The sequence below is a fragment of the Ambystoma mexicanum genome, chromosome 1q (genome assembly GCF_040938575.1).
Source record: "Ambystoma mexicanum isolate Mex_15411 chromosome 1q, UKY_AmexF1_1, whole genome shotgun sequence".
Classification (NCBI taxonomy): domain Eukaryota; kingdom Metazoa; phylum Chordata; class Amphibia; order Caudata; family Ambystomatidae; genus Ambystoma; species Ambystoma mexicanum.
The window spans coordinates 516530482-516542014 of NC_090922.1; the positions used below are offsets into that span (position 1 = coordinate 516530482).

The following is an 11533-nucleotide window of genomic DNA, read 5'->3' on the forward strand; positions in this document are numbered from 1 at the left end:
CAGAATTACCTCCATATCCATTTTCCTTGTCTCTGTGCTTACGTATGAAGCTCCTTGCCTCATAGGTAAGTACTGGGATGAGGAAGAGTGGGGCTAAGAGTAATGAAGATTACAGGTAACTAAGTCAGGCATTACCTCCATGTCCCTCTATCTCATCCAAGTACTTGTGTATGAGTCAAAGTGCCTCATACACTAGTACAGAGACGAGGAAGAATAGGTCTATGAGTAATGAAGATCACCAATAAGTACCCATGGGATTTAACACAAGTAGTGGCGCAACACCATTGAGCTGGCTGGGCTTCAGCCCCCCATGCCACCCTCCAAAACCCCCTGACATTTTGGACTATGTTGACTCGACCTGACTGACCTTCAGAGCAGTTGCCGGACAGAACAGGACACAGATGTTAAACGGCTCCTGGGTTTTCGCCATACACTCAGGCAGCCACCTATACATTCAAATGTGCACCCTTTTCCCATACACTCACACAGGCAGCCACCTATACATTTAAGTGTGCACCCTTTCACCATACACACACAGAACGCCACCTATACATTTAAGTGTGCACCCTTTCAACATACACTTGACACAAATACCCAGCCACCCATACATTTAATTGTGCACGCTTTCACCATACACTAAAACAGGCAGCCACCTATATATTTAAGTGTGCACCCCTTCACCATACACTCACACAGGAAGACACCTATACATTTAAGTGTGCACCCTTTCATAATACACTCACACACGCACACACCATGGGGTTGAGGGGAGCCCTATTACTTCACAAAGAAATGGTTTCTTTTTGAAAGTACTCCGACTTCATAAAGAAATTATTTCCGTTAAGGACCGAACCATAATGGAAATAATTTCTTTATGAAGACAGAGTGACTTCAAAAATAAATGATTTATAAGTAATAGAGCTCCCCCACCCCATGACATGGAGGCCTTCAGCCTAGAGGCTTCCATGTCATGGGATGGGGGGAGCCCTCGGGCTTTAAAACAAAATAGTTTCTTTTTGTAGTCACTCTGCCTTCATAAAGAAATTATTTCTGTTACAGAAATAATTTCTTTATGAAGGCGATGACTAAAAAAATGTTTTTTTGAGTCCAAGGAGGCCCCTCTCCCAGGACATGTGTTGGCGAGGCCCTCCACACTGCTTGGGCCCCCGCTCCGCCAGGGCCCCGCACTGCAATAACAAGGGGCTGCAGGTCGCAATAGTGGTGCATCCCCAGAGCTTTCTGTATTTCCCAGTATTGATTGCAGCTTGTGTTGCAGTGGTCAGGATTTAGGTTCACAGGTAAAGCTGTGTTTGGACCCCAGTTATGGGATTACAGATGGTGCTAAATGTAAGGACAGAGGTGTATTTGCAGTGCTGCGCTTGCATGGAATGACAAGCCGGCTGCGGCCCGGGTAATAAATGAAGACAAAAACACCATCGTCATGGTGAAGGTGTTTCAGCATGGCACGCCCCAATTTGAAATCCCAGAGGTGGGCTAGGACTGGTGGACTCTGTGGATTTTTACCTAATTTTTCACAAAAAGTGCTGTTAAAAAACGCCATTTTAACCCATTATTTTAAACATTTTCTCTGGGGCCGAACCCCACCGAGCCGCTCTTGTTTGGTTTGGGCTCTCTTGCTGGGCTCGGTCACTCACGCATGATAGGCCCATGCATTAACACCCCTCCAGTTCAAACATTCACCAGCATAGCTCTCAACCCTTTGTGTTACAAAGGCGGGTGAAATCACTCGATTTTTGTTTTTGGCGGGTGAGACGCCCATTGGAATGAATGGGCATACAGGAGGCTTGGCGGGTGAGTCAGCCCTTTGCAAGGCTGGTGACACCCACCAAAAGCGTGTGAGTTGAGAGCTATGCACCAGCCGCCACTGATATTAATGGTTCCATACCTGCGTTGGCCCCTGCCAGGAGGATAGTCAGGAGCAGAATGGGCTGCATGGTGTCTGGACGGCCGCCGTGAGTGATGGCTCAAGGCAAAGGCCACTTTTATATGCACTGTGTTGCGTGCCTTTTCCCACCCTCCTCACACAGGACCCAGGCATTGATAGCTGGGCGCAACAGATCCCCTCCCACTTGAGCAAACACGCTTTTCAAGAGAGCTGTGTGTGTTCATTGCAGGTTAGAGGTGCAATGCCTGGGAAGGGCGGGGGTCCTGTGGTCTGGAACTGGTTATTCACCATTTTCTTGGCTCTGCCACCGAGCTGCCATACTTGTTATACTTGTTACGCTGGAGCACAGTATAGTGAAGTAAGACATTTGAAATGTGGCTACTGTGTGCTTTAAGGAACCTCAGGACAAGACATCTGTAACAGGGCAACGAGGGAAATTTGGGGAGCCAGCCAATCGCTTATTGCCTTGCACTAGCTGTCACAACGCACAATAAAACAACCCATTTAAAATAGCCTTGAAACACTCCATTTGAAATGGGTTCCAATGAACATGTTGTATAGTCTGAAATCTCATTTTATTGTACGTGTGTTCTCTACAGCGCTTTAGAGTAAAGCGTTATATAACTAACAAATAAATACACATACAAAACTACTTATCAAATTATCACATTATCTCTCTCACCCACGCAGCATATACAATAACAATACTTAAGATTTAGCCAAAAAAAAAAATAATATTTGGAATGATAGAACTGTGATCAGTGAAAACCGGTGAGCCTTTGCCTCCCCTGACACATGAGAGAGAACCATCATTTTATGCATGGGATGATTGGCTTCCCAGGATGTATCCTCAATACTCCCAGCCAGTAAAAAGACAGAAGTGGGAGGATGGGGAGGATCCCCCAGGCCAGGTCCAATAGACTTTCAGAGATGCAGATCAGGGTCAAGCGAGATATTGCTGAGATTAAAGCTGAAGCTGTTTATCTCAGATGAAAAGCAAGGGGAGGAATCTCGCTGTAAGAGGGTGCGGGGGGACGGTTTCATGTAGGATGGACGAGGCCACGGCATGGCTGACCAACGTCGAGGCTTACAAACACAAACGTGCCAAACTCTTCCCCATGCTTTCCGAACAAGAACATTTCTCTTGGAGAAGCAATATCTGTGTTTCCGGCTTTACTGAAAACGTGGGAATAGGCAATCCTATGGATTTTATACAGAGGGCTCTGAAGGAAATGCAGATGGAAATAGAAAGGGCCCGTAAGAGTTTGGGTTCTGAGCCAGCATCAGGCCAGAAACCAGGTGACTTTGTTGTAACATTGCTGCGATTCCAGAATCAAAGCCTGGGAACAGAATTTTGTTATTTGGATTTGTCTTGTGCACTTCTGCTATTTTTAGGATAAGGATAAACTCTCAAGGATTGGCTGGATAGGGTATGTTGGATAAGGGTCTGTACTTAGTTGGATTGTTGGTTTTTTCCACCCTGGCAGACACTGGTAGAACCCGGGACTGCGAGCCTGGCAGACACCCACTGTGCCAATTTGTCTTGAAAAAGTTTACAGACTAATTACTCAACTCAAGATTCTCAGTGAAAGCTCATCATCTCAAGGGTCCAAGGAGGAAACACCTATAGAAGGCATTAGCATGTATTTTTAAAGGAAATGTCGGAAAAGAAATTATCTTTTAGTTATTGTATATGCTGTGTGGGTGAGAGAGACAATGTGATAATTTGATAAGTAGTTTTGTATGTGTATTTATTTGTTAGTTATATAACGCTTTACTCTAAAGCGCTGTAGAGAACACACGTACAATAAAATGAGATTGCAGACTATACAACTTGTTCTTTAGAAGAGAACTTTAGGCAGTTTTGAAAGTTTTTGGTACGATCCCTGTTTCCGGTGATAAATTAATCAATGTTTGGAAATAGAGGTCTGGGATTTCTTTGGCGAGTAGGTTTTTGTATATGTCAGGTCGGCAAGGGTCATTGGGTGATCCATCCTTATTTCTCTCCTTTATTAGCTTGTTGAAGATGTCTTCTGAGACTGGTCTGAAGTGATTTAGTTCTGTTGGGGGGTATCTGGTTTCGTATATCTGGAAGGTTGTTGGTTGTGTTTGTGGTTATTTCGTTGATGATCTGTTGGAAATTCTTTGTTTTTCTTCTGGTATGGACCCCAATATTGTTGCATAGATTTTGGGATGGTATGGTTGTATTACTGCATGAAGTAGGATTTTTTATTTCATTGATGATTTTGTTAATTTCTTTCCCTGTATTTGTAGGATTCTTTCAACGTATTGGGATTTCTTGGCTTTCTGTAAAGCTGCTTTATAAAGACAAATCTTTTGTTGGTACTTTATTTTGTCTGGTTGGGTATAATGTTTTCTCCTGTCTTTCTCAAACGTTCAGTTGTTGTTCTTGAGTGTCCTTTTTTCTCGGATGTGCTGAAATGTTTTTTTGGACGTCAGTTTGTCTAGTGCCTTTTTTATCCAGCTATTAAGGTTTTTTTTATTTTTTTATTCTGGCATCAGTAGATTCAGCTGATGGCTGCCTGGTTTGGTGTTTTCCAAATAATTGTGTTAGGTTATGTGCTAGGGTGTTTATCTGCTAGGTTGTTCATGTTAAGTTTTTTGCATTTTGTTTTGGTTATGGTCGCTAGTTTTGAGATTGTGACTGTTATGCGTGTTGGGATGTTGATAGTAAACAAACACGTGGTGGTTGGTCCATATGACTGGTACCAGTGGTGAGGAAGCGGTAAGTCCATCCCTGCAGAAGTTCTCAACGAGTGTGTGTTCAGTTTGGTGTATGGCTCCATTGAGCATTTGTTTCAGGAGGCGGCGTGCTAGGAGAGCGCAGAGGGAGTGACGAAGTTTCATTTTCTTGTCGTTGCACTGTTAGTTTGGCTATGGTGTCTGAGTTTCACTGTGAAGTTACGGAACTAAGGGGGTGGTCTCTATACGAGTAGGAAAGGTATGTCTATTTGGTCAATGAGTTTGAAGTTGATTAGAAGTGATTCGCAGTCTTCAATGTCTGTTGATGGTAGGGATTTGGCAGTGATGTAATTTTGTAGGCCACGTCTATGCTCCTCCTCGCTTGTTTTCTCTGTTTGCTTGTAGAAGTTCAAAGTTGTTTGGGATAGTTTCATGGGCTACTACCTTGTAATCACTGATAGTCATGTTTCTGTGAGAAAAAGGGTGCCTGTGACACCTTCACTTAGAGGATTGTAAATATTGATGCTGTGTTTTGCCGTTGAACGTATGTTGATTAGTCTGTAGTGTATTGTGTTATTATTCAATGGCTTATTCTTGTTCAGCCTTGATGTTAATATGGGCTTTGGCGAGTTTTCATATAGTAGACTCAGGGTTTGAGTGTTAGTGAATGTTCCAATGTTCGTGGTGATTTCATCTGTTTCCCTGCTGAGGTGTTCTAACAGGCTGCGTCTGAGATCAGTCTCTTCAGTATGGTTGTCTGTGAGGTTTGTGGTGTGGTCTTGCCAGTCTTTTGTTATGAAAGGAGTGCGAAGTGTGTGGTGTCCGTTTGTTATTTTATTTCTTGGAGACTGGTTTTAAAGAGTGCTTTCCATTATTCGATGTCCCGGTGAAGGAGGTGTTCTTTGCAGTAGGCAGGTTCTATTTATGGTTCCGCTGAGGTTATCTGCTAGGGTCTCTTTTCTTATTGTCCCTTATGTCAGTGATCCCGTAGGTTTGTAGGTGGATAAGTATCACACTTTGTAGGATGTCTTGGGCCCGTTTTCGCAATAGGGCGTTGATGGGGTTTCTGCAGTGTTGTGAGACTAGGCCAGAAAGTTGTTTTGGTTTAGCAATGATTTTCTGTAGAATTCCTTTCTTTCTTGTGTGTTGAATCGCAGGGTATTGTCAATGCTCCCATGGGGCCAGTGAGGATAGCTTAGGGAGAACACTGAATTCACCCCCTCCATTACTGCCCCCACTGTCCTTTCACCCCACTCAGTCCCCTTTGGCCCCCCATGCCTCTATGTATTTCAGTAGAGTAGAGGACGTAATTAGTGGTACTGGGACGAGGAAGAGTGACACTCACCCAGGTAGAATACAAATCATCACTGACACAAAGAGGTACCCGAAAGAAAGAAGCCGAGACGCTGTCGAGGAGGGACGAGTCTCTCCAGGAGGTTCATGCAACAGGGACCAGTACAGTGGGAAGGGAAACCCGACCAGTGAATAAAAAGCAAGAAGGACTAGGCGCAAAGCCGAGAACGCGAGACAGAACCTAACGCTGCGGAGCTGCCAAAGACAGGACACTGAGCGCTGTAGCAACACAGAAGCCCTACTCGGCTCCCAGAACAGACTGGAGACTATGACAACATTTCCCAAAGGTAGGGAAAGGATCGAGCCAGCTACTGGGGCACGAAGAGAGCTAAATAGATTAAAAAGGCATATACCAACATCCCAAGAGGCAAAAAGGGATAACGGAAAAGTTATACAGTTTGAAACACACTTTGAGAAATATCCTATGTGGAACAGTCCCTGGCAGGAAAGTACACCAGGTCTGTTCAATTGAACCTTGAGTGAAGCGGGAGCAGAGGCCCCACAGAAACAGGATACCAGAGTCTGCGACCCATATGAAGATAGGGAAGCCCCGCCAGTACAATTCAGGTTCAGGGACCCATATGGAAGTGGGAAAAGCCATCAAAAGAAGCATGCAGGTGTCAAGGACCCACAGAAGAAGTATATAATCAATGGGCTGGGGCCCAAAGTCAGGGAGACCCCGCAAGAGTATCGAGGGGTCTGGGACCCACAGAATACAGAAACAAGTGACAGAACAAATCAGGGAGATCCCAAAACAGCCCGGAGGGATCTGGGGCCCTAACAAAAAAAGAAAAAGAGGTGAAAAAACCAGAGCAAGGGTTCGGGACCCTTTGCCCATAAGAGAGACACTTTTTGGAACTCTAAAATGTACAATCAAGTCTGGGAGGATAGAGTACCAGGCTTGATACCACGTTGGTGATCTAGGGAGATTGGGAAATTGTATTTTGTGAACAGCAGGTCCACAATCAAGCCTGAGAGGACAGTACACCAGACTACATTGGTGACCTGGAGATATTTGGCAATGTGTTTTGTGAACAGAAAGTCTACAGTCAGGTCTGGGAGGATAGTGAACAAGGCCTGATAATACGTTTATCAGCTGAAGAAAGGACAGGGGAAGAGGCTCACGCCTTGATGTTTGGAATCTGTTTTTTGTATGCATTTGGAAGAACATTTAAGATCAAGAACCTTTAAGTTAAAGAATCATTCATAAGATTTTCTTATCAAGAATCAAACATTTTAGTTTATATCCAGAACGAGAGGGACCTCCTTCTGGATCAAGAAGACACACAGTTTTCCCTTAGTTGGTCTAAAGTGTAAGGGACGGAAATAGTTTTGGACACAGGACGGTGAACATTTTACTACACTGGACATCCTGAAGGAGTCCTTAGTATTTTTGTTGAGGTAGGGCAACCCCTCATAGAAATAGGGCAAGATAGTTGTTTCCTTTTATAAATAAAAGTGTTTGTCAACAAACATGCAACCACTGTGTCAGACTCGTACTGCACCCTTACACTTGGTTTTATCTCCCTGTCCATTTGTATTTCATGTACTGTGGCATTGTTGTTTTTTTATGTAATCAGCGTGTTTGTGTTGTTTTCCAGTTGTGTCACTTTGGTTGTTGCATGTTTGTAGAGAGGCGGTGTTGTTGCAATGGAGAATTTTCAGTATGTTCTGTTTCCCAGAATTTGTTCTTGTTTTGTGAGTCGGCCCTTTATTTGCTTGGATATCTTATGATGCAGTAATTCGGCTATGTGCTATGTATGTTTAGAGATCATGGTAGTATGGTGAGCCTATGTGTTAGGTATGAATGCCTTTAAAAAGGTGTGCCTATTTGTGCGCTAGGTATGCGAGCGAGTGTGGTAGGTAGGCCAGCTATGTGATATGTGTGTACATGGAATTATAAAATAGCCTTGCTATGTGGCAGTTAAAAGGTCAGGTATCTTAAATAGCTTAGCTAGGTTGGAAAATAAATTATAATGGTATTGTCTAGCTATGTGTTTCTGTGTGCCTCTGTGTGTTCCCTTCACATGCCAATATGATAGCTAGTTCAGATATGTGCTAGTTCAGTTGATAGTTTGTAATGGCATTGCCCAACTGTGTAGGCAGACAGATTGTAATGAGAAATCCCTATTATGTGCTAGGTACGCACGCTATTCATAATGGAATAGTCCAGTCACCTGTGGGGTGTGCGGACAGAGCTGAAGAAAATGCCCAGTTATGTGCTACTTATGCGGACAGTTGTTGTGGAAAGCCACAGACAGAATGTAATGGAACAGTCCAGCCATGTGCTAGGTGTGCAATGAGATTAAAATGAGAGAGTCTAGTTATGTGCTGGTGTGCAGAGAGATTTGTGATAGAACCAGTCAGCTGTGTGGTAGGCACGCAGGCAGATTATAGTAGGGTGGCCTAACAAGGTTGCTGTAAATGGCAGCCTGTTTATGTGCAAGGTATGTACACAGTTTACAATGAAGATTAACCTTGGTATGTAGACAAATTATAATAGTCTAGCAATGTGCTAGGTGTGTAGAGAGGTAATAGTAGAAACAGGCCATCTATGAGATGGGTGAGTATGCAGGATATAATATAATAACTTTTCTATGTGCTTGGTGTGCGGAGAGGTAATGAAATAACAGGCTAACTAAGCACTGGGTGTGCAGCCTGGTTATAGTATGATAGTCTAGCTATGCCCTAGGTGTGCAGAGAAGAGTTATAAAAGAAATGGCCAGCTATGAGCTGGGTATGCAGACGGGTTATAGTATAATATGCTTGCTATGTATTAGATGTGCTGGGATGTAATAATATAACAGGCCAGCCATGAATGGGGTATGAAGATCGTTTGTAAAAATATTATATAAAAATGTCTCAGCTAGGTGTGCAGACAGCTTACAGTGTAGCCTGCCCAGCTATGAGGCAGAATATCAGTCTGGCAAGATATCACAGTGGCAAACTATTACAATAGCAGGATACTACAATGGCAGAACATCACAATGGCAGAACATCATAATGGTATAATGTCACTGAATCAATGAATTCAAACCACATGTCCCCATGGCATTACCTTGCCCCCACCAGGATACCATCAACATTAAGAATACAGCTAATGCTACATGTTCCAAAATGTCTGTTGAGACCACCGAGATAAGCAGCCTCGACATGCCGAAAAAGAAGCAAAATGATTGGGACACTGCTGGGCAAATAGGAAGGCCCACACCAAGCTGGATGGTGATGCCGGCTGGTTTTCAAGGCCCGTTCATAAGGCCTGCATACCTCTCTTCAGCACAACATGAACGCACACACCCTACTCCATTGAGTCACCCAGCCGGAAGACCAAGGTAAGCGTGCATATGGCACACTCTAAATGTCAGACAATGCCCCACTAATATGGAGGAAACTGCGATCTGCTCACTCTAAAACTCTCCACCTCCCACACTAGCTCCATTCTCCTCAACTTAATCTACAGGCCTCCCGGACCACTGGGCCCGTTCGAGGATGGCCTACACATCCTCAACTCGAACCTCAAGCCACATCCAATATCATCCTCCTAGGGCCCTAAATGACCCCCCAGATGGCAACGCCACATCACTAGCTAACGCAATGAAAGCCCTAGTCTTCACCCACTGGGTAATCTCCCTCACCCATTTTAAGGGTTGCACCCTCGACTGGGTTGAAGACCTTAACTGCAAAGTAGACATTCAGGCTATCTCCCCATGCCAACTTTGTAGTGACTTTTACCAACCTGCAGCCCCAAACCAAACTACACGTCAACACCCCCATGCCTCCTACCTGAACCAGGAGTTCCTGTAAAATCACACAAGCCAGTATCACACCTCTCCTCTCTGATCTCCAACCTGCCCACATATCCTGCATCTCTAACAACACAGCGGTACTAGCAGCATTGTATCGCAAGACTATGGCATCTGCTGTGGACACAGTTGCTCCCCCAGCCCCTCACAAGGCCAAAGCTCTCTCCTATGCCAATCCATGGTTCACACAGGATCTTATAGACCTAAGAGCCAAGAAGCACCAGACTGAAGCTGCCTGGGACAAATCCCAAACAGGTGACCACAGAATTCTGTTCAAAGCCGCTGCTAAGTCTTACAAACTAGCCATAATCCAAGCTAAAGCAGTCTCTTACAACAACGGAATCACTAACGCCAACTCCAATACAAAGGAGTGTTGTGTCCTGCAGAGAACACAGTTAACGGAGCAGTGCCTCTCCGTCATGAAGCATGTCTGCCAATAGGGATGTGCCATGCTCATGCATAAGCAGGAGAAAGCCCGCACTGCAGGCAGTTCACCAATGCCAGGAATAAAGACAGGTTGAACTTCTCTTTGCCTCCTATCGTGATTGTCAGACCATGGATTTGCATGCAAATGTGTCCTCACTGCACACCTGCCTGGTAGCAAGCAAATCTTAAAATATCCACGTAGTAGACAGGCCAAGGAGCTATTCACAATCCTCAAGGAACTGGAATCCCCAACCATGCCCCCTCCAGGGATCATCAAGGATGAATCCTGGTGTGTGAATATTCAAAAGGCCCTGCTCTTGAAAATAGCTACCCTACAAGAAAATATTATCTCCAAAAAAGCACTAATAAAGACATGTTTGCGCCAATCTGAATTTCAACCAGGACATGGAACTGAATGCGCCTTGTTGGACCTAAAAAAACAACTTGACCGATTCAGAGATGCATGCAAGCCTGCCCTCCACCTCCTATTAGACCTCATGGCTGATTTCGACTTGGTCGACCACTAAATCCTCTGCCAACATCTCACCTCCGCAGCCAACTTCACACCCGAGGCTACAGCCTGGGTAGTCTCATTCCTATTTGACAGATCTATGAAAGTGTTCTCCGAGGATGCCTCTGGCCTACCTCAACCATCACTTGTGGACTGCCGCAAGGCTCCTGTGTTTCCCTGACCCTATGCAATATCTACACTAAGCCCCTCTGCGATCTCCTGGACGCCATTGGCATCTCCTACACCAACTATGCCGATGATATGCAAAGTCTGCTACCCCTTACTGGCACCCACACAGAAGACTTTCTCGCCCTAAACAGAATCTACATAGTGCCTAAATGATAAAAAGACTGAGATCCTGCTGATTGTGCCCCCTGCAGTGCTCAAGAACCTTGGCCCCCAATATTCTCATTTCAGCATAGATGGGCTCCCCAAGACCCTTGGTGTTTATTGTGACTCCTCTCTCCCCCTGACACGCCAGGTTAACACTTCTGCCGCCTACACTACAAAACTCCGCAATGCGGTCCGACCATTCCTAGCCCCAGTCAACTGCCTCATCATTGCTAAGGCCACCATCGGAGCCATTTTTGACTATTGCAATGCCCTCTTCACAGGCACTCCTCCCACAACATCCACAAACTTCAAGTGATACAAAACAATGCCATCACAATGGCTCTTAACATCCCTAAAAGAGAGTACATCTCAGAGGCAAGAAGAAACGCACACTGGCTCCCAGTCAAGGAGAGAATCATCTTTAAAACGTTATCAATCATGCATTGCTGCCTATCTAACTCTCCCCCACTACCTAACACAAAGCTTCATAAAAACCCA

General features: G+C 44.8%; 1 protein-coding gene across 1 annotated transcript in view; it reads right to left on the reverse strand.

Annotated features, from left to right (window-relative positions):
* LOC138530449 (fish-egg lectin-like) overlaps nucleotides 1–2059 on the reverse strand; it is a 70295-nt gene extending 68236 nt beyond the window's left edge. The window contains exon 1 of the mRNA XM_069640910.1: nucleotides 1907–2059. Coding sequence (XP_069497011.1) covers nucleotides 1907–1955 — 49 coding nt within the window. The 5' untranslated portion in view covers nucleotides 1956–2059. The remainder of the gene's footprint in view (nucleotides 1–1906) is intronic.
* Between the last annotated feature and the right edge of the window lie 9474 nt (nucleotides 2060–11533).